Source organism: Cololabis saira, chromosome 21, assembly GCF_033807715.1.
Source record: "Cololabis saira isolate AMF1-May2022 chromosome 21, fColSai1.1, whole genome shotgun sequence".
In the NCBI taxonomy this organism is placed as follows: domain Eukaryota; kingdom Metazoa; phylum Chordata; class Actinopteri; order Beloniformes; family Belonidae; genus Cololabis; species Cololabis saira.
In genome coordinates, this window is record NC_084607.1 from 26,089,391 (window position 1) to 26,112,982 (window position 23,592).

Below are 23,592 nucleotides of genomic sequence, written 5' to 3' on the forward strand. Positions count from 1 at the left end.
AAATTTGCACTCAAAGCCCAATGGGGCAAATGTTCAATAAAAAAACAGCATATTTGAAATCATTTCTTTGCCTTTTGTCAATTCACAAAATAATCGTAATCGTAATCGAAAATCGGATTTTGAGAGAAAAAAATCGAGATTTTATTTTTGGGCAAAATCGAACAGCCCTAGTCAGCATCTTTTCATTTAAGCTTTCAGCTCGGCTTTCTAGCTCAATTACTCCCTGAAGAATGCAGGAATATATGTACTTTACCTTGAAAAACACAAATGGAGGGCAGCCATGTAGCTTTGAAGAAAAGGGTTGGCCCACAGCAGGATGTGCTTATCTCCGTCATCAATAATGTCAACATTTCCTCTGTTTTCCTTCTGCTCCCCATCCTGTCCTCCCATTTCATTTTTGTCTTCATTTCTCCTCCCGTCCGGCTCACCGTTGGAGTTAAGTGGCCTCGTCCTCAGGCTCTGACAGAGCAGGAGCCCCGTCCTGAGGCCGAACGCCTTGACGTTGGCAGACACGGCTCGTTCCGATGGAAGGATGGAGGTGTTGGCTTTGACCCCTTCCCACGCCAAACACCTCAGTCGGGACACGATCTCTCTGTCCTCTGCTCTGTCTGCTTCTACAGAGATTTCATCCGCTTTCTCCACCTCTTTCTCCCGCTCTTTAGCTCTCCTGGGTCTTGGGGTGTAAGAGGAAGTGGACTTTGCCCGTTTGCTAGTGGAAAACCTCCTCTCTCGAGAACCCTTTACAGTTTCTGTTGGAGTTTCTTGTCCAGATTGCGTAGATATTTGTGCCTGATTTTCATCGTGCGACTGTGCGCTCCCTCTGTCTTTTTCCATTTTCAAAGAAAGCACTTGACGACAGAGCCCAGTTAAAGTTCTCGGTAGGAGATCTGGACTCTTGCAGCGTTCTAAAACCGTGCACACCAGCCGGCAAAGTCCGGGGTTCCAACAGAGGAGGTGTAAGTAGCAGCTGCCTTTTAAGCAGTCCAGGGCAGATGCTCTGAGGGCAGAATCAGTGAAGTACTGCGACAAATAAACCTCAACATTGGTTGGGCTGAAGCCTCGTACCTCCAGGAGACTGTCTGCACGCCGCAGCAGCTGGTTGGCGGTGCCTCGGGGCCGCGTGGAGAGCAAAAGAGTGCAACCTGGAATCAGAACCCTCTGGAGGATGGCGGAGTACAACTGCCGCACTGTGAAGGTCTGTGCCTTGCTGTCTTTCTGCAATGACGTCACCAAGTCCTTTTCTAGAGTCTGGAGAAGAGTTTCATAGTCCCGCAGCTCGTCAAACCCGTCGAAAATGATGAGCACGCGTTTAGGGGCTGCAAGGATTTGAGCATACACCGCCTCGGGGTCCTTGCAGCACGGGGCCAAGGAGGAGAGGTCGAGAAGGAGCGACTGGAGGCTGTGGACGGGCTCGGTTAACGTGAGTCCTTTGCCGTCCAACAAAAAGACAAAGTCAAACTGATGGCTGCAGTCTCTGGACCAGTCAAGACACAGCTTCTTGATAAGAGTCGTTTTTCCCATACCGGCATTGCCGAGCAACAAAATACACCGTCTAGATCTGTCTCCGTTTGACTGAAAGATCTGAAAGAAAAAGGATAAAAAATACAATTAACTTTGAGATGCAATCAGCAGTTCTGAGTTTTCACTTATTTAAATAATCCACATATTACGTTTGATTTGATTTGTTTATTTGCACAACATAAAAAACGGTACAAAAGTTTAAATGAACATAAAAAGCATGAAAATATGTGCAGGTGAGAAAGGAAGCCCTAAATGGGCTTATTCAAAGTTCTCACCAAGAAAATACATTGTATTGAAATAATAGCAAGAACAAAAAACAAAAAAAAAACAAAAAAACAGCGTTCCAAAAAGATGGATATAAACAGACAATTTCTCGGTGTGCACGTGCAGAAGTGAGTCCACATTAAGTGGAGGCACTTCTAGACGCTTGATCAATAAGGCTGGTCTTCAATCTCTGTTTAAAACTATTACAGTAATAGACAGTGAAGATTTTGCAATAAGTATATGAGAGTTCCAGAGTGAGGCACCTCTGTCTTTGATGGAGAACTGACTGCTATTGGTACGACTGAATGAAGAATGGAGATCCTCAAATTGTCTGGTATTATAGTTATGAATTTGTGAATTGGTCTTAAAAAAATCTTTGAAAGTACTTGGAAGCATATTTGCAAGATAAGTGCATTTGTAAATGAAAGCACATGATTGGAGTATGTTAATATCATAGATGGATAATAAATTTAATTTTTTAAACAAAGGGGCAGATGGGGCCAAATAGGAGGCAGAAGTAGCTATTCTTACGTTACTTGATAAAGCTTAAAAATGAGCCTTTGTAAAACATGCTCTTACTTGATTCGGGCTCAGTGCACTTTTTTGCCGATCTATATCTCCGGTGATGACTAGTTCCTTGTCCAGACATTTGTTTGCAGTTTTTCCCGAGCGCAGAATCTCCCTCTGGCTCACTTGCACCTCGATGTAATGCGAAGTCATGCTCAGGCCGGGCTCCATGTGCTGGCAGGCTTGCAAAACGTGGGCTTTCGCTTCCTGAATGTAGTCCTTCACACCCTCTAAGGGAAACACACAAGGGAATGTTGAGGATTTTGCACAAGTCTGGGAGAAAATAAGGGGAGAGCCTTTAAAGAATCTGAAGACTCACGTGGAATGTCAACAACAGTGGGGGACTGTGGGGATTCCTTGCATGGGGAAATCTCTGAAAGGTGACAAGTTATATATTACACACAGAAGTTGGTATCTGGCCACCAACATGAAAGAAAGACACTGATACAGATAATGATGCTTACCATAACTAGGAGAAGGAGGTGAAGCACAAAAGGTAGACATGGCTTTGCTGGCCGAGTCTGACAGAGAACCTGGTGGGGATGAGCTCATCAGAACCGGTGCCACGGCACCGCCCACTACAAACACAAAGGAAAACTGTCAAAAAACAGTACAATGTATTGCCAGTGGGAAATCTATACATATATGTGCAAGAAAAGTAGGATGGCTAATGAAAACATATGCGTTACTATCCCAGATTAATGGGTGCTGTGCTCACCTGGGGAGAGTGGTGGCACTTGGCGTTGGCAGGGTGGTGAGGTAGCAGGAACTGTATGAGAAACAAGGTTAGAGCATCCAATGTTCATGCAGTAATAATCCTTCCATCTATTAAACCTTATAAAGTCAGACATTTCCAGATGTTTAAAAAAGAAACAAAACCAAAACCTAAAAGAAAAGAAGCCCAAAGAGTGAGACTTAAAGGGGACCTATTATGAAAAACAAGTTTTTTCTTGCTTTAACATATATAAAGTGGTCTCCCCTCAGCCTGACAACTCAGAGAAGGAGGAAAGCAACCAAATTCTGCAGTGTCTGTACAGCCGCCCGGATGAGCCGTCCAGTCTGATGTGGCTTCTATGAGCCGTTCAGATTCTGCTCCTTTCGTTACGTAACCAAAATGCAATTTGCATCAGTTGGCCTCCGATCCGTGAAACCACGCCCACAACTAACTCCGCCGGCCGGAGCTTCCGCCATTTTTTCGTAGCGGTGTATCGCGTCATTCAGGCAGCCAATCAGCACAGAGCCTCATTATCATAGCCCCGCCCACTCAGAATGCCGCATAGATAATGAGGTTAGAGAATGGGTAGATAAAGACATGGCTCAGAGGCTGAATTTCTAATTTATTTAGCAAAAACAATCAAAAGCTTGTTTTTAAGACTTTCAAGGCCTGTTTAAAATAGGTATTAGATGCCATAATAGGCCCCCTTTAAGGAACCCTGCAGGTCAGGTTGTTGTCCCACGGAAAAATACTGAGGGAAAAATGTGTGAGAAATTAATATTTAGCTTTCTGAAGTGACGTCTAAATCTAAACCTCCAACATAACACAGCCCTGTCACTTAGTTTTGAGCAGCCTGGGTCAGAAAATGTGTCACTCGTTGAGTCGTTCACCTTTGGAGGGTACTGTGACATCACAGACTCAGAATTATTCAGCCTCTACATTTTAATCTCCAAGCAACTTCGTATAATGAACTCTTTACCGTTATTCAAGACTGGGTGGTTTAAAGCTATACAGGTGATTTCAAAAGTAGCATGTGCTGGGAAAGATGGGGTGGAGTCAAGTCAAGTGTCTGACTCCACCCCCTTAAAACAGCTATCAACATCTATCAACAGCACACTGAAGAGATGTTGTAAAGGGAGCGTTTTTTTTTGTCTTTTTTAATCGAATCATATCACAAATATTTCATTAAGACCTCAAGAAATTATATCAAATGTTATGTGTCTTTTTGCAGTGTATGTAAACTTGGTTTCAACTGTATCTTATGCGCTTACATAAAAACCTTCATTAACATAGCTCTGTGGTTGCTCATCATATCTGTATTTTTATTTAGCAAACCACGTGTGTGTATTTGCTCACCCAGTATGTATGAGGACCTTTGACTTATCTCGGCCAAAACAAACACTGAACACCATCAAATGTCACTGCCACACCTGACTTTTATGGGAACACTTGTGTGTATTTGCTCACCCAGTATGTATGTGGGGTTAGCAGCCGTGTTGGACAGCCTAATCACGGGAGGAGGAGAAGCCAGCCGGACGAGCTGATACCCTGAGTTGTCTGGGATGGTGATGAACTGAATGGGAATGGGAGTCGCCGACTGCGGGGAATATACGTGAAGAATTTTCGGTGGAGTGGTGCAAAGTCCCGTCATGGTCTGTGCCGGAACTGATACCGGTCCATCACCAGTCTCTGCGAAAAGAATCAAAAAAAATATTTTAGGATTGTGTGTACTTCATATTCAGTGGTCCCATTTTTTTTTGTGGTCCAAGCGTCTTACAACTTCAGATGTGAACGAGAACGAGTGCTAGAAAGTTTTCATCATACTAACAAGTCTAAACCCCAAATGTATCTGGAGGAACCACAGCCAGAGTGGGGGTTCTTCTTTTGATTTATCTCCGTCACATCTGACACCTTCAGAAGAAAGCTTCCTGTTTCATGAAATGTTTTGTCATTCACTGAAGGAACTGAGTCGAATGTTTTCAACCAGCATCTTTTTCACCCACGAGTCTAACATTCCACGACATCTTGTGACTTGATGTCAGTATTTCATAGGGTCTTTAGCAGCAGTTAATATTCACTGTTATATTTCTGTTTGCTGCACTTCATGTCAATCTCTTAATGGTATTATTCCTGTTTGGTTAGCAGCTGCATCTTGGACCTATAATTAAAGAAGCGTAAAAAAACGTAAAAAAAAAAAGAAAAAAAATTCATAGCCAAACTGGTTAAAGATGGTTAATCTTTAAGAACAACCTTTTAATTTAGTTTTTTGGCATTGTACTGAAATATATTATCTCAAGAACACTTTTTTCCAATTCTGTCACTTTGCCAAAGTACTTGGCTGAACATGGGGGTGCTCTTCTTAAAAATGTATGTAATTTCCAAATGGTAAGTGACATATTTCTATGAATTAAGTCTAAGTTTTTATTGTTTTATATCAAATTGATTTTGGTGGTGCAAAAAGGCAAAATCATGAAAAACGAATTATCCAACTACATGCCAGCCTGGCTGTACAGTATGTACAGTAGGCTGTAAAAAGGGGCGTTGCTGACGATGTACTGGTCCCGTGTAAACTGGTCATGAGCTGTCCCTCAGTGGGACCCAGAATATGACGTTTTGGGCCCGTGTCCATTCATTATCCATGGGCCTGAGCACATTTATTGCAATGTGAGGACCTCATATACAAATATAAGCTGGGCTGTTGTGTTGAATCCAGTCGGTTTGCATTTTCTATGATAAGATCATGTAAGAGAATAAAATACATAACAAAGCAGGTCTGATGACTGTGAGAACTCATGCAAAAGCGTCACAGAATACAACATGAGCTACAATGATGTTTATGAAACTAACTAAAACATGCAAAACCTTGCTTTAACATGCATGTTTTTACAGAATCGGTAGAGAGGCAGTTATCAATCTGGGTATCATTGACCAATTTCTAAAATGCAATCATCACATGACTTTTGACTGGACCGTAATGAAGAATTGTAAAATAATAAAGAGACGAGTGATAAAACTTTATCGAGCATCAAGTCCTGATAGGGAAACTGTGGAAGTCTTTCATCACACTGTCTTTATTTGTGATCAGTCTGATAGGCAGGAGGACTCTGGATTTGTTTTTACCTGCTGCTTTTTTCCTCTTCAACGTGGGGTTTTCCTCAGCACATAGCTGAGAATGAGGAACTGGAAAAGACAAATTTACTTTATTAACAGCAAGCATGATAGATAATGACTTAAACAGTTGTTGTATTTTTTCTACCTGTTTTCCTTTTTTCCCTCGTTTTACGTTTGCCTGGTAGTTTGTTCTTTTCTCTCTGCTCGTGGTAGTTTGGTGGGTTGGGGACGTCTGTTGGACTCGATACATCTGTTGAGGCACACAGAAGAGGAAGTTAAAACGTCAGTGACCCAGCACGACTGAACTTCAAAAAGCTGTCATCGAGAAGGCATTTCAGTAATGTCCTGAAAGGCACGGTCATGTAGCTTGTTCAACAGAGATGTGCATAAACAAATACCTAAAAACGTCAATGAATTGACACAATGTTTAAATAAATAAAGAACAGAAAGTCCTGCATATTATTGTGAAAGGCTTATAATTAAGCTATTAGTTATGCATAGGGCAAAAAGAAAATTATTACCAAGTAATCTACAGCAGTTGTTTGTTTTTTCAAATCCAAGAGAAGATATAGAACATAGAAGGAAATATAATTTCAAACATCAGCATGCAAGGACCACTCTTAAGCAGGTGTGTACATCGGTTGTGGGAGTAAAACTGTGGAACTCTCTACAAAATGATTTAAAGGAATGCACTAATTCACTTAGGTTCAAAAACATGTATAAAGATAAAATATTTAAGTTATATGATCATGAATGGACTGGGAATTAAGCAGTATTATTAATATCTCTGGTTGGTTCTATTTAAGTGTATATTTTTGTAAATATTGGTTACATTGGTTACATATTATCAGCCGTGCTACAGATGCCCCGCCCACTGTGATTGAGCCGTCTACGGAGACATGCGAGGAATTTTTATCTTTCTTTTTTAACAAAATCAGTGTAATAAGAAATCATATCACCCCACTGCCTCTTGTAACACTCGAACCACCTATTAATCTGTTGTGCTCTTTAAATTTGTTTCACCCTGTCTCAATAGAACATCTTGGCAAAATCATCTCCAACATGAAGCCCACATCCTGTCCTCTCGATATCATCCCCACCCGCTTCCTTAAAGAAGTTCTGCACTTAGTCTGTCCTTCTATTTTAACCATAATCAACTCCTCCCTCTCATCAGGCATAGTCCCAGACCACTTCAAGACTGCATTAGTACAACCACTGCTCAAAAAACCCTCATTAGACCCCACCATCCTGAACAACTTTCGTCCCATTTCCAAACTTCCATTCCTGGCCAAGGTTTTAGAAAAAATTGTTGCAGAACAGGTGATCTCATTTATGACCGGAAATGGCCTATTTGAAAAATTCCAGTCTGGCTTTAGAACGGGCCATAGCACAGAGACTGCACTCCTCAAAGTGCTCAATGATCTCCTTTTAGCAGCTGACTCTGGCCATTCATCTATTTTAATCCTTTTAGATCTCACTGCAGCTTTTGACACCGTAGATCACCTGATTTTATTGGAACGTCTCAAGAACTGGGTTGGCGTCTCTGGCACTGTTTTAGACTGGTTTTACTCATATCTCCACAATAGGACTTTTAATGTTGCTATTGGTGACTGCAGATCTTCCACAGCATCTCTGTCTTGTGGAGTACCTCAGGGGTCAGTCCTTGGCCCGCTGCTCTTCTCACTCTACATGTTACCTCTAGGTCACATAATCCGCAGACACAATATTAGTTTCCATTTTTACGCAGATGACACACAGCTTTATTTCTCTTTCGACCCTACCATCAACCATCAACTACACACTCTCAAAGTATGCCTAAATGAAGTACAAATCTGGCTGTCTAATAACTTCCTTCAATTGAACCCGGACAAATCCGAAGTCATTATCATAGGCCCAGACACCACACACAGTCACATCTCACCACAACTTGGCTTATTCTCCACCAGTATTACCCCCAGCTGCAGAAATCTTGGTATCATCTTCGACAGTAATCTCAACTTTAATCAGCATGTTAAAGCAACTGTCCAGTCTTGTTTCATTCAACTACGCAGAATCTCCAAAATCCGGTCCTTTCTGTCTCCCAAGAACCTGGAAATTGTCATTCATGCATTCATCACATCCCGTCTAGATTACTGTAACTCACTCTACTCCTGCCTAAGTAAACATAATCTCTCCAGACTTCAGCTTATCCAAAATTCTGCTGCCAGACTCCTCACAAATTCAAATAAAAGAGTACACATAACCCCGATTTTAGCTTCATTACACTGGCTACCTGTGCGTTTTAGAATTGATTTTAAGATTTTAATGATCACTTTTAAGGCCCGGATGGGACTGGCCCCTGAGTACATCAAAGACTGCTTAGTCCCATACGAGCCAAGGTGTAGCCTGAGATCCTCCGGCGGGTCCCTATTAGTGATTCCTAGATCTCGACTTAAAACTAAGGGCGACCGGGCCTTTGCTATCAGGGCCCCGTCGCTCTGGAACGACCTGCCGGAGGAGATCAGGCGAGCCACATCTCTGTCCATTTTTAAATCTCTTTTAAAAACACACTTTTTTAAATGTGCTTTTACTTAACATCTAATAATGTACTTTATAATATCCAATGTTATTATTTTCTAATGTTTTATTGTATTTCTATGCTCTTATGTTTTTATATTTTTGTCATTTTATTGGATTCTGCCTTTTAATTCTGCTTTGTAAAAGCACCTTGTAACTGTGTTTGGAAAGGTGCTATACAAATAAAGCTTATTATTATTATTATTATTATTACATTGACTGTTCTTTTTGTTTTGGTATTGAATAAGGGGCAGGTAACATAAGACTTGTCTTCATCCTGCTCCTTTTCGGTCATGGGTGTGTAGATTGACCACCATGCACGAAACGAAATAAATAAATAAATAAACCCACACAGGAAACAAATAACCAGTTATTGCTGCTAGAGTTGGATCTAGAAGCTGTTGAATCATGGGGGTACTTAGCATTGCCTACATGACTTTGTCTTTTTGCCTTCTTGTTTCTTAAATTAACAACGGCAAAGATGAAAAAAGTTTTATGTGCTTTTTGTCTGCGGTTATATTTGGCTAGTAGGACCCACTATGATCTGACTGTGATTTTTACTCTGTACTGTGTTCACTGGAAAACATATAAGATTAAAAGATTAAAAGGTGCATCCTGGCTAACAACAATGGAAAGCGCCTTCAGTGAAAAGCTGTGGCCTGTGGCTCACAAAATATGTAGAAATGTTTCTTCCTCCTGCAGTTATATCTGTATCAAGCACTGCCATATGAAAAAAAAACAACCTAACTTTGTCAACATTATTGTGGCAGGGTGGAGGAGCAGCAGCCACTCAGGTGATGGGTCACAGGTGTGTCCCATCAACCTCTCCACCCTGCCTGCCTTCATAAGGCATGGCTGCACAGCAGCAAGGGGGCTGCTGTTGGAGAAGGTGCTTGTTCACGTGTGTCTGATGAATAAGAGTTCTGCACGAAAACCCCGTGTCCTCTCTGTCCTGTCGGTCGGGCCCCCGTAGTGTACCATCAGCTGTTCCAGCCGCGTCACCTGTGCGCCACCCCCCCGCACTCCCTCTCTCCCCTGCAGACCCCGCCCCAGTCCTGCACCCTGCCACCATTGTATTGGGCAATAAATCTCCTGTTGTTGTCACTTAGTGCTGTTAAATACACAGTTGAGTCCGAGTGGTAGGTGGAGTTGCAGGTCCTTCTCCCAGGTCAGAAACACATGGACGTAATTTACCAACGAAGGTTACTCAAAAGTAAAGTAAATACCTAACTTTGTTAGATTTATCAAGTGTACCTAATAAAGTGATCTGTGATTAATGTGATAATGAAAAGAGGCTGCAGAATAAAAATAAAGAGCTTCTTACTGTGATGGTTGGGTTCATCCAACGCACTTAACCTGAGATCATCAAAGAGCACTGCTGGGTCTTGGTGAGAGAAAGAAAAGATGTATTTAGACGACAGACTGATTACACATTTGTGTTAATGTATTGTATATTGTCAATGTTGACCAGGGAAAAACCTGTGTTATCTTGTTTGTTGATTTTTGTTTGTGATTGACCGAAATAAATATTTACTACTACTACTACTAATGTGTAAATACAAGTCGACACAAGTTACTCACCCAAGTAATCTTCATTCAAGTATTCAGATAAATCCTCTGAAACACAAATTATGAAAACCTTCAGACGGGACATTTTTCCATCAGCATGATGAATGATTAGATTTTTTCCAAGTCCATGTTCACACAACTAGCCATAATCTGATGTATATCATATCCGACCTTTCAGACCCACCGTTTACATTCTACATCGGAACTGATCTTATCCAGTTTTTAAATCCTAGCTGATGTTCATCTAGTTGGTTGTTTTGTAAGAACCATTTGACTATTTTTGGGAATTACTGTCTATTTCTCCTGTTCTCCCACGCCTATTGTTGGAATTAACCAAGCAAATTTTATGCGAATCCATGTCTTTGTGTTTAACTTTTGTCTTGACTTCCCTTGTTCCTATCTGCCCTGATCGTCTGCAGCGGTGTCCTGTCAAGTCCTCTGGGTATATCTGGTCTTTCCCTTGCTCCCTGCTGGTCTGTGCTGTTTCGTCCCTCCATGTGTCATGTCTCGGTTTTGGAGTTTTACCAAGTTTATGCTCTTGTTTTGTTTATTGCAATCTGGCTCAGCAGTGCTTTGGTTTTGTTTGATTTAAAATAAATCACTTTTTCTGGAACTCGTCCCGCCTTGCTCTCCTGCATCTGGGTCCACGACAACCCTGACACCCTCTTTAAACTGTAATCTCAAGCTTCACTGATGCTATGTGAGGAGACTGCTTTCCATATGAGATATTTATGGTATGTAGAGTTCTTCTACACAACAATCTTATGTGCATCATCAAAAGACAAGATGAAAAGGCGCACCATCACCAACCTGGTAGATTGAAGTCTAAGAGGTTTAAGGTGTCCTGGTCCAAGGTCTGCATCTTGGCATCTGGTAAAACACACGCACCCAGAGAGAGAAGAAACTGTAAACACACATGAATAAAGAGTGACAATATCAAGACACAAGACATGCATGGATGCATACATAAACGTATTACACTGATTAAGACAAAGTGTCAAAGCTGCTATTTTGAGATCCAGCTTTGTTCATGTCCTCGCTTTAACTACCACCAGTTCCTCTTTGCTGATCTCTTAGAAAATATCAAAAGTTAAGTTGAGCCAAAGGTGACCATTTGGTCATTTCTGTGTCTTTACAAAATAAATGGACATTTAAGATCAAAACAGTTCAAACGTGGGCACCAAAAGGCCGGAAAACTATGTGGAGCTAAGAAAGAAACGTTTCCAGGAACATCATCCAAGTAATTAAGTAAAGTGATGATCAGTGGCATGATTGATCATTTAAAAAGAGCATATTAGAGAGGCAGAGTCTCTAAGAAGTAAAGGTGGATAGAGGTTCCCCAGTCTGCAAATCTGATTGAGAAACAATGACTTTTCCTCACTCTCAAACCACAACCAATTTGGATTTGTCATCTACAGAATATAATGTCATGAAAAAACTCAGAGAACCTGGAGAAATCTCTGTGTGCACAGGACAGAGTCAAACATAGGAATCCAGTGCCTGTGATTTTCAGGTCAGATAGAACTACATTTAAAAACAGCTATAATCTTATAATGGAAATCACAGCATGGACTCGTGGATGCTTCCAGTTTCCCCCTCCACCCACAAAATGCAGGTTAAAACTATCATGCAAAGAAGAAACCACATATGAACATATGAAAATTCGGCCTCGGCTACTTGATTAAACCAAAATAATAGCCTGGGTCCAGCTAAGTGTACAGACTGGTAATCTGCTCAAAAAAGATTATTACTGACCTTAAAGATGTTTTTTGTCTACTCGAATCATAAGAATGAATCATTCTTTATGCCTTTAATATCAGTATGCTTCCTTTCATTGTCATTCCACATCGACACACCTAATGTAAGTTTTGACCCTTTTGCATGCAACTGTTTAATTCAATCTACTAAAATCTGAATCATTTCTCAAATCTTACTCTTGGTAACTTAGACACTCAGTTTCAGCCCCAGTTATTCACCTAGTTGAAAAGAGCACACTAAAAAGCGTTTAATGGTTTTTTCCAGGACAAACATAATCCAGAATCACTGCTGTCATCTCCTCTGGGCCAAAGCTAATTATGGAATGGGCAACTTGCGCATCTGAAGAGGAAAGATCAACGCAATAGGATATATACAGGTTTATATGCTCCTGTCAGACATCTTTTTCAGGGGCTACTTCCTGTCAAGACAAATGGACTCAAACATGTGTGTGTTTGACAAAAATGTTTATTTATTTATTCTGTTTCCTAGTCTCCCTCCTCCAGGTTCCTTATTCTCTTTCTGCTTTTACTTTCTGCTATCAGTTTGTGAGTGGGAGGAGGGACAGAGAGGAAGGGCGTCTTTTTGAGGCTCAGGAGGTTTGATTCCCTTTTGTTTGGCATCAGCTTGTTCTGCAGAGAGGTCTGCATAGGAGTCACTTCAGGGCTGTTACTGGTACAGTAAGTAGTATTCATTTGCAAATGTTTGCATTTGATTTCTTTCAGTTTATCAACCCACCTACCATCTCTGAGCAAAATAAAGTGGAAAAAGTGGAGTTGACCAATTATTCAGTCTCCAGATCTTTTTCTCAGCTGAAAAGATTTAACCTAAGATTAAACCAAAAATATCACAAAGAAGATTGAGGAAGATTGAGGATACAATATCTCTCTCACAAAACCTGAGCAACTGGGTCTGAGATGTAAAGGAGGATGCTACACGGTGGTAAACATCACCATCTTGGACCATCTCAACTTCAACGTCAGCCATGTTCATCGAAGCTCTGATCAGTTCCAGAGAAGACGGTTTTAAACTCACAGATGGACGACAACATTTTCACCACAAATGGTGAAATTGTTTTTTTTATATAGAAATCCCCTAAAAAAAAATCTGACATTACCACTTAAATGTCAGTTTGAAAAAAACAAAAGTACAGCTGTGTTGTGAAAAAAAAAAATCACATAAACACATAAAAGCACCACCGAGGACCAGAACTGGAGTTAAGGTTGTGCTCTGAATGACACTGCAGTGATAATGTGATTAAAAAGCCCCCAACTGTATGTTTTTTTACTTTTTAATCCGTCTTTATTTTGCGCTGGCTGCCCGTTTGATCCTGGCATGACTGAATGTGAAACTGCAGCTCTGCCCAGACAGGTTTGCTGGTATGTCCAGCATTTACCTTGCAAATTCTGTATTTACTGTACATGGACAAAGTCAGTTGAAGAATAAATCCCGGCCCAGCTTTAGTCTTTTGGTGTAGAAATGTAACAATACATGATAAAATGTAACGCGTGTAAGTCTGGTCATGAATGTAATAAAAGGTTTATGGGTAGCGCAACCTCCCGGTTGTTATTAAAAATGTTCAAAAAGCCATGTTTGTTCCCGAAAAACAGGGGTTTTAACTGCTTTTATTTTGCCCTCAGGCACAGCTTAAACTGTGCCACCAGCGGTGGTTTTTACTTGACTAAGACATGCCCATTCCCACAGAGAGAGCTTTGAAACTTTAACAACAACAACAAATGGGGGGAGTAAAAGAAATGCTCATCCTGCCTAATTACTTCTAATTACTAGACCAGAGAAAGAAGAAGGAAGGAAGGCAGGAAAAGGCCATTCTGCTTTGAACCATTTTACATACCTCATGGATTGGATCATATCACAGTTTATAAGCCATAGATCAGATCAGTTCTTTTCTTTCCTTTCTTTTTTTTGAATTGGGTATGTTTGTCTTGCCTTCCTTAGGTCAAATATTTGAGAAATCTTATAAGAAATCAATTATATTCTAAAAGTGCAAAAGACGTGTCAGATGATACCTGCTTAAACTTTACAACATAGAATTAGTCTTTTCTTAATAAAAATATTCATTCAAAAAAGCATTGATGCTTAAAAGAAAAGCATCAACTCTCAGTGTTTTGCCTGAAACAACATCTATTGATGGTATAACATTGTACCACCTGCTTTAATTAGCTGAAGAAGGAAATATGTAGGGTTGGGTAGGGGTTGGAGGGTCAATGTCAGCTTCAAAAGGTTCACAAAATGTCCAACAAATGTACTTGAACTTTTTGCATTGTTTTGTAAATTGTTGGACACAAAAATATAAATAGAAAAAATACTCAAAACCCCCAAAAGAAAACAAAAGAGGCATGATACGCGATTTACTTCCCTTTAAGCATATTTAATTAATATTAAAATTAAAGTTCTTTAACTATATAAGATAACTACATAAAAACTAAATCATATCTCCCAGCAGGATGACAGTGTGTCATATAATCAGCATTCTTCCATGTTTGTATGGTTTTCTTATGTGGCGATGCCTAAATACAGTGGCTATTTTGTCCACAATCCTTAAAAATAATAATAAAGTAATAAAAATGACATATAAAGTGATTTAAGCTTTATTTATCACCCAAAAGTTGATTATAATTCCACGTTCCATCGACAGTGTATGGCTGCCACAGCTGGTACTCTATAATGTCACAGCCTCCACTGTAGCCTGACGTTCACTTCCCCAGAAATGTAACTTTGTTTTTATGTTTTTATTCACCAAAGTCAGTCTGCAGCCCTTGTGACGGCATTTCACACTTGATCTGTTACCGCCCTACTCAACAGCCTACACACGAACAGACCACTACCATGTTGCGCATGAGGAGACATAAACATGGAAAGGAAACCAGCTGTAAATATTTCTTGTCACGAGTCCTTTACATCAGAATGAACATATTTTCATCCACAGCTTCAACTCAATAATATTTGGGGTGTTTCCAGAATAAACAGCGCTTATCTGATCGCTTTGCGAGATTTCAGTGACATTACAGTCAGAATTTTAACTTGACCTTTGAAACCGATTAACTCTGTTCATTTTTAACCAGGTTAGTCTTGAGAGGCAACACAGGTCCAATTCAGTTTGGCTGCTGTTGAATCAGAGCTAACCTAATAGGTAACGTATCTAGTCATCTTTTCGGTTATATTTTCTCCTTTAACTACCAACCCCATGTCAATGAAGGCGTATATATGAGTATATGAGCTAAATGAACGTTTAAAATGAGCTGGCATTGCAGTATTGCAGTAGTTATTGATGTAGGAAGATTCTCAGAGATCTAGTCTCAGATGGGGTCTGTTGGTGGGGTTGGTGGGATGGGGTTTCTCTCAATACTCCAACTTCCTCCTGAGGTCCAAAAACACGCACATTAGCTTGATTGGTCGGTCTCAGGCAATCAACACTGCGTGAAATAAAATTTGCCACATAAATACATGTTAACTTAATTTTGAGACTACAACTAAAATAATCAGGTTTCATTCCAGTAAGTTGTTTTAAGTTTGACTGCATGTTAATTTCTTTGAACAACAACTTTCAAGCTCTTCTTTGCTTGCTCTGCATGGGCTGTAATTAAGGTTGTTGTCTTGAATCACAGCAACTTTTCTTCAGATAAACACACAATTAATATGGAGATGTCTTTACACTATTATGAGAAATTCCATGTTATGATTTAAAAAAAATGTTCAGCCAATGATAGCAAGCAGCCTTAGCACATATGCAACACACCATGATAGTGCCACCACCGTGTTTTAGAGCAGGGTAAGGATTATTATCTTAGGGTTTAGTGTTTATGTTTTTCAAAAAAAGATCCAGGTGTATGTCCGTCCGTCCGTCCATCCATCCATCCATCCATCCATCCATCCATCCATCCATCCATCCATCCATCCATCCATCCATCCATCCATCCATCCATCCATCCATCCATCCATCCATCCATCCATCCATCCATCCACACACACGCACACTCACTCCTCTGAGCTTAACTCATGGGATATGGGATATCCTTCCATTGCTATGCCGATGACACGCAACTCTACATAAGAATTGCCCCCACTCCCTCTGCAGCCCTGTCATCTCTCACCATCTGTCTTGAGGATATAAAGGCATAGATGAGTATCAACCACATCAGATCCAGTCTTCACCCATATCCCAACTCACCTTCAACGGTCAGGTCATCCCTCTATTCAACTCAGTCACAAATCTGGGGGTTCGATTTGACCCCACCTCACTTTCAATAATCACGTACAACAACTGTGCAAAACTTCATTCTACCCAAACTCTCCAAACTCCGCCCCACTCTAACTCTACCAGATACAGAGAAACTGGTACATGCCTTTATCTCCTCAAGACTGGGCTACTGCAACAGACTCTTTTTCGGGATCCCTGGCAAGAACATCCATTCAGAACAGCGCTGCCAGGGCCCTGATGAGAGTCCATAAATACAAACACATAACCCCCATTCTTTACACACTGCACCCAGATCAACTACAAAATCCTACTACTCACCCATAAATGCATCAATGGACACGCACCCCCATACCTACAAGACCTCATCCCTCCACAAACCACCCGTTCCCTCAGATCTACAGGCAGCTGCTCCTCCGAGTCCCAAAAACAAGACTGCACCCTTGGGGACCGAGCCTTCTGCTCATCAGCACCAGCCTGTGGAACCGTCTCCCCGCCCAGTTCAGGGCTCCACACAACTTGGACACTTTCAAAACAGGCCTGAAAACCTTTCTATTCAGGAAAGCTTTTAACTGTTAAGGAGAGTAGAGAGGAAAGGACACTGGTGTTTGTTCACCGCTTCTCCATCTCTGAGTTTATTATTATTATTATTATTATTATTATTATTAATAATAATAATAATAATTTTTACCCCCTTCCCCGCATGCGTGTGTGTGTATACATGTTAAGTGTAACAGTGAGTTTCCCCATTGAGGGAATATTAAAGGATTATCTTATCTTATCTCTCTTATCTTATCTTAACTTAAAATCACCAGTAAACCTGAAAAATTCATTTTGGACTGTGGGATGAAGCTGGACTACCCACAGAGAGCCTATGTAACAATGGGGAGATGTGCTGTTGCATGTAAACTCATTTCTGGCCCAGCTTCCATCATTGATGACAAACAGCCCTGGCTCGCATGCAGCAAGCCATGATGACACTCCCACCACCGGGTTTTAGAGATAAGATAAAGCCCTTATATTGGAGATTAATGTTTTCCTTCCCCAGACACAACACAGGTTTGCCCATGTAAAGCAAATTGGTTTAATTTCTGTCCGTGGTGGAAAGCAGTCCTGGCTCATGACACCACCGTGTTTTAGAGATGGGATAAGGTTCTCAAACTGAAAATCAGTGTTTTGTGTGTGTGTGTGTGTGTGTTTTTTTTTTTTTCCAAATACAACACAAATCAGAAATCTCCTCATTGTATGTGTTTTCCCTCCAATGTACGTAAAAAAATCTGTCTGACTATGGTTTAATCCCTCACATCCACTTGGACCTGGTTGTCATCCCATAAATTAAAAACATATGACTCAAATTTCACCTTCAAACAAACAGTTTCAAAGTCATTGCTGCTTTGAGTGACAGCTAGAATTTGTCACAACTGTGGACTTGCAAATAAACTCTGCAAGGACTCATTGTTTGTCTCCTTATCTATAAATCACGGTCTGTTTCCTGTTCCCCTGGTGACTCTGCCCGATTGAGCCACACAGGTAAAGGCCAAAAGCTCTACAGAGCTGCTCTTCCAAACTGAAGATTAGAAATAACCCTGACAATGCGACAGTGTTATGCACTAAGGCACTTTCGCGCTTGCGCGCACACACGCAACCACATAATAAACTAAATAAACCACCAAATGATGACAAACAGCACATACGGGCTGCGAGACAGAAAAGATGTGCACTACTTCTGAATCCAGATGGAGAATTCATGACATTCTTTGTAAGTAGTGCGGGTGTGCGCGCACCTATGTGCGTCATGCTCGCCACCACCGACTGCCCTGCTGTGTAAAGTTGTCCAGACAGAAATACTGTAGCTATGAATTCCCTTCAATATAATTTAGATTATTTAATCACGTTTCCTGAAAAAAAAAAACACTGGTCTAGTTGCTGCTTGCACCGTTGCCACGTGCTTGTAGTTTTACGCACACACGCAAGTCCTCTGACTGATCATTAACGGAGTAAAACAATGTAAAGCAACACAAGATTAAAACCAATGCACCTTTAGGCCTAGTAGTTGAAATCAGAAAATGGTTATTAACAATCATTCTAAATAATGGAAGCTAACGTGTATTTCTAGTTTCTGTTGTCCGCGTAATGGTCAGAAATAAAACCATGCTGTTTTAACTTTCTTATTTTTGGTTAATTAATCTGGATAATATCGTTGCAAAATGATTCAAATACGCAGTATTGAAAAGTAGACTGAAGACAAAGCCATCCGTCCTCCACCCCACGCGCCTTCCACTGCTTTTAAGGCTGATTTATGGTTCCGCGTTACACCAACGTGTAGCCCTCGCCGTAGGGTACGCTGCAACGCGCAGCTACGGCGCGCGTCGCCGCATATCCTACGGCGTAGCCTACGCCGTCGATTTAACGCGGAACCATAAACCAGGCTTTACGCACATGGGAAAACGCGACCACCCCGTCCCGCTTAGAGGTTTACATTTACCTGCGAGTTGACCTGGAAGATGCTCAGGTCTGCCACAGTTCCTGCTGTGTTTTTCGTGTCTGACCCCCCCCCCAGTCCCATCCGACAATGTATACAGTGTATCCTCAGATGACCCACACCTGCAGTCAGTGCGCACCAGTTTGATCTGGCGCTTTTAGTTTCAGTTTGGTGCAGACGCACAAGCCAAGCTCTGGGGCCGGACATGCAGCCGGTGACATTCAGCACCACCAGTCTGTTTTTATTTTACCCAGTTCTTTTCACGTTAGAAAGCATGAGGGATCTATATGTACACGATTTAATGGATGCTTGCTTTAGAAACTGCACTGATAAGCAGGAGTTCCTTAAAGTTTGGAAACACTGGTTTTGCATAAACTTGAAGGAGTGTTCTCTAAGCTTTTATCATTCCTAGTATTATTTGGCACACCTTGAGTGTACCAAAGGTTTACAGTTTGTGTTAGCCGGGATACTCCTATTTTATTTATTTATTTATTTATTTATTAAGTTTATTTGTGTACAAATGACACAAAATGTACAAAATGACATTAGTCTCAGGGATGAGAAAAGATGCTTTGTATCGGATTTAGCAGCTACTTTCCATCCGTAGTCCCTGGGCAGGTTTATGGATAATAAAAGGTAAGAGCGTCAAATACAAAACAAATCAGTCATATATACACATGTACATACACACTTCCACCCACACATCATCACATCACTCACACACTCATGTACAAAACATAGTACATAACACGGGGAAATAAGAAGATACGTTGTAAAACAATTGTAAAACAGTTTAGATATAAAATTAATGTTGACAAGTCTGATTCCTTAAAATCCACTTTTTGGCTGCAGAAGAAAAAATCTTGAAGTCTGTACAAAGTTTCAGGTAGGTTGAAAGATTGTTCCATGATTTGATGGCTTTAAAGGAGAAAGCAGATTGTGCAAAGGCAGAGCTTCGCTTTGGGATGTTACAATTTCCACTTGAGACAGACCTTGAGGCTCTGACAGAGTGTTTTTCAATGGGGGAGGAGCAGTATTATGAATTATTTTATACACTAAACGGACATCTATATACAACATTAAATGATTACATCCCTGCGGCCCAGTGGTCTGAGATGTCCACCACAGATTTTCACTTTTACTTATTTTTCTTGCAGGGATGTCATCACCCTGAGATTCCTAACTGCTTTCCCAACAAGGAAAATAGTTGGCTAAACTTTCCACTTGAACTCTATCCAGTGTCTGGTGATCTTGTTTATCATTCAAAGCCTTTATGAAACTATATTAGGAGTTTTACATTAAAGATATGACATATCCTCCATATGATTTATAATCATGTCCGGACATTTTTTAAGACAGTTTGACATAAAAAAAAAATCTTTTTTAATTTTTTATTGGGTGGTGGGGGTAAAATCCAGGTTTTGGGGCTTTGATGTCAACCTCTTTGAAGTAAATACTGGTGGCTCTGCTTCCATTTCCTCCTATGCGATCAAAACAATGGAGAGCTTGGTAATTACAGTATGTGGAAAGCACCTGCTCTTCCTGTTCAATGGTTTGATAGGCCATTTCTCATGCCACAATGCCACATGCTTTACATAATTCAAAAGCATACCTGTTCAGGTGTTCAGTTTCCTAAACTAAGCTCCGTCTTGAAATCCCGGCAGATAGCCAGAAATAAAAGCTTGGTATATTAAAAGCTCATTAGAAACAGGAAGGGAAGGGTCCCTGTTTGGCAAATGTGTTTATCCCAAAACTTTTCTTCAGTTTGGTGTGACTTAAAAGGAAACTGAAAGTAAATCACCACCAGCAGCCAACCCCCCCAGGCTGTTTACCAAACTAAAAATATGGTATAACCGAGGCAAGCTGTGCAGACTTTCACTTTCTGAAAAGGCAGAGGGGGGCGGAGAATGGAAAGCACCAGGAGATTTTAAAATAGAACAACACAAATGCCTTTCACCCCCACGGCTACACCCATGCAAACACGAAGTTCGGGCTTTGCCAGTGTTCCTGTAACTCACAACATTTCTTGCAACAAGTTGAAAGGAACGGAAAACCCTGCAAGAAGGAATATCTGAACTTGACCAGATTGACACTGGACTGTTGGTCCTCAGCAAGATTCAGAAGGCAAAAAATAGGAAAAGAAAAAAAGAAAGAAGCTACAAATGGATGCATAGTGGGCAACATATTTATTAATAGCAATTAGTTAATATGGCTAATATTAACAATACATCATCTGCTCTAATCTGAACTGGATCTGGGTTTAAGGTGAATGCACAATAATTATGATGAAGAACTCACCCCCGTGTAAATCCTTTTCCTCAAAGATTTCTGGTTGTCCATCATTCCTGACAATGTCTGTATCCCCCTCTGTCATGCTATAACATGGATTTAAGTAAAAAGAATTCATTTCCACTGCATGTTTAGCATCCTTTGGTGCACCTGCAGAAAGATGCATAAACGTGCTCTCTGGGAGTCCAGAGGCTGTTTTATAGAACAGCTCATCTGCTGTCCTGTCATCTGTGAACCAGGGGTCCAGGCAACCCCTCAGCTTGCAGCCCATGTTTGTTTCAATAGGTGAGGCTTTTCTGAAATGACCTGCGTTCAGTCCTGTAGTTGTCGAAATGTCAGAAAGGTGAAGGCCTTCTGGTTCGTCACCATCTTCTTCTGCCGAGTTTGTGTCTGTGATGCCCAAGTCCGTACACTCAAACGTGCCCGCACGGGCGGCAAGTGACCTGCAAGCGGCTGCAAGCTCCAGTTCCTCTTCCATATCTAAAACAAAGGCCTCCGCTTCACAGTCTAAAATCATGTTGCTGCTTGTTGACCAGCCGGCAGTCATACAGGGAACCAGCGGCTGCATCATCCCTCGCGCTCTGTCCCAGTGCTGCCACAGAGGAACAGCTATCCTCCGAGCTGCTTCTTCTACCTGCTCTAACCACTCCTCCTCATTCTCCAAATTCCCCTTATTTATCCTTTCATTATCGCTTGCAGGCTTCTGCTGTGATTCTGCACTGCTCAGCACTTCTCTTATTTCATCATTTAGTCTAAGCCTACACTGGGACTCAGATATTGGTGTAGAGAAGACTCTGCCATTGAGCTGGTGTTTGTCCTGTGTTGGCATCTCCGTGAATAACTGTTGAATAAGTTCAGGATTATTCCTGTGAACATCTTGAAGGTAGTAAACCGGGATCACTTGTCCATCTAGCGATGACAGAGACTCTGATTCTTCCAGGTTGTGGTGATTAACAGCCGATCTTGACGTCCGTGTTCTCCCCTGACGGATCTGTCCTTGATCAAGGTGAGTGTCGTACAGGTTTCCATATCCCAGTTCAAACCCCTCAACAAGTCTATATAGACTTAAGCTCTTTCTGTATTCGTCTGAGATGATCCGCTCTTTGACCAAACCCTCCAAGAGAATACGGACCTGGCCAGGATGAGCGCTCATCAGAACCGACCGCACTTTCTCCAGAACCTCTGTGAACTGATCCATAGTGAAGACATGAGCTCCCAGTGACACCCAAGAGACACATTCACGCAGGGATGAGAAGGGTTTACGTTGTTTTGTTTTTTTTTCAAGGGAGACAATGTTTTAATCCGGGAGGCGTTCTCATAGACAGGGGAGGTGTTTGTGTGGCTGGAGGGGAAGTCTGGTCCAAAATCTGTGGGCACGTATGTGACCGAAACCAGAGTGGCGACATCTTTATCATTAGGATTATTCATGGGATGTGAGATTGCACAATACCTTTATGAAAGTACTGGATCTGAAGCACAAGGTCTATTTCACATTTTCACTTTCTCCCTTGTTTCCAACTGCATTATTTAGAAGCATTTATTTTTGCTTGCTACATAATTTACTCCAAAGGAAATGTTCAAACCAGCAAAAAAAAAACAAAAAAGAAAACATTGTATATTTTAATGTCAGTTTGGCTCCTGGACGATCAGCGACACCTAATCATGAGAATGTATCTTGTTGAGAAGCTCGGGGTTCAACTTTGACGGTAGTCTGGTTGTTGAAGTTGTTTATTTATAGTAGGATAAGCCCCTTGAGTTGTAACAACTCGTTTACGAGGGGGTCCTACACAAAAAACATCAAGACATAACACAACTCAGAACAAGACAGTGAAAGGAGACAAGACAATACAATACAGACACGAAAACAAAACAAAAACAAACAATCAAACCAAAAACAAGACAGACATATACAAAAATCACTTCGACAAAATTGCAACCAGAGTTTGAACAAATATTAGATGAGAAAATAAAAAATAAAAAAATAAAAAATATGGTGACAGAGTTAATGAAAGCAGGAGCAGGGTGTTTCAAGGTAGGTGGATAGGACTTGATTAAAACAGATTAATGATTGCGATGATCTGATAACTACAGGTAGATGGTTCCAGTCGTTTGGACCTTTGAACATGAATGCTTTTGTACCTACTGATTTCCTATTGTGAGGCACTGCAAAGTAAGGATAAGTAGATTGCCTGGTTTGATAATTAGATGTAAGTTGTACAAAATACTGTTTTAAATAAGGCGGGTAATCATAATAAATAAATTTAAATATAAATTGAAACCAGTGTGTCTGTCGTCGAGTATGAAGAGAGGGGAAGTGAAGAGACTGGTACATTGAACAATGGTGAGTATGATAAGGACAGTCCAGTATAAATATGCAGATTCTATTGTACACTTTGTTAAGAGGAGCTAAAACACATTTAGAAGAGGAAAAGTAAACAACATCACAATAATCGAATATCGGAAGGATCAGTTGCACAACCAGTCTCTTTCTAACACGATTTGTAAAACATTTTCTGGATCTATGTAACATGTTCATCCGACAATTCA

The 23,592-nt window shown here is 40.9% G+C and overlaps 1 protein-coding gene across 2 annotated transcripts in view; it reads right to left on the minus strand.

Annotated features, from left to right (window-relative positions):
* ciita (class II, major histocompatibility complex, transactivator) overlaps positions 1–21,973 on the minus strand; it is a 28,457-nt gene extending 6,484 nt beyond the window's left edge. The window contains exons 1-12 of one of the 2 annotated variants that reach the window (XM_061711026.1): positions 21,055–21,973; positions 11,114–11,173; positions 10,316–10,351; positions 10,059–10,118; positions 6,324–6,428; positions 6,188–6,247; positions 4,535–4,756; positions 3,071–3,121; positions 2,817–2,930; positions 2,672–2,725; positions 2,365–2,582; positions 254–1,581 (exon numbers count right to left, since the gene is read on the minus strand). In XM_061711026.1, the coding sequence (XP_061567010.1) occupies positions 254–1,581; positions 2,365–2,582; positions 2,672–2,725; positions 2,817–2,930; positions 3,071–3,121; positions 4,535–4,756; positions 6,188–6,247; positions 6,324–6,428; positions 10,059–10,118; positions 10,316–10,351; positions 11,114–11,173; positions 21,055–21,874 (3,128 nt within the window). In that variant the 5' untranslated portion in view covers positions 21,875–21,973. Of the gene's footprint in view, positions 1–253; positions 1,582–2,364; positions 2,583–2,671; positions 2,726–2,816; positions 2,931–3,070; positions 3,122–4,534; positions 4,757–4,844; positions 4,863–6,187; positions 6,248–6,323; positions 6,429–10,058; positions 10,119–10,315; positions 10,352–11,113; positions 11,174–21,054 lie in introns of those variants that run through there. The other variant, XM_061711027.1, reaches the window with a different exon arrangement.
* Positions 21,974–23,592: the final 1,619 nt, after the last annotated feature.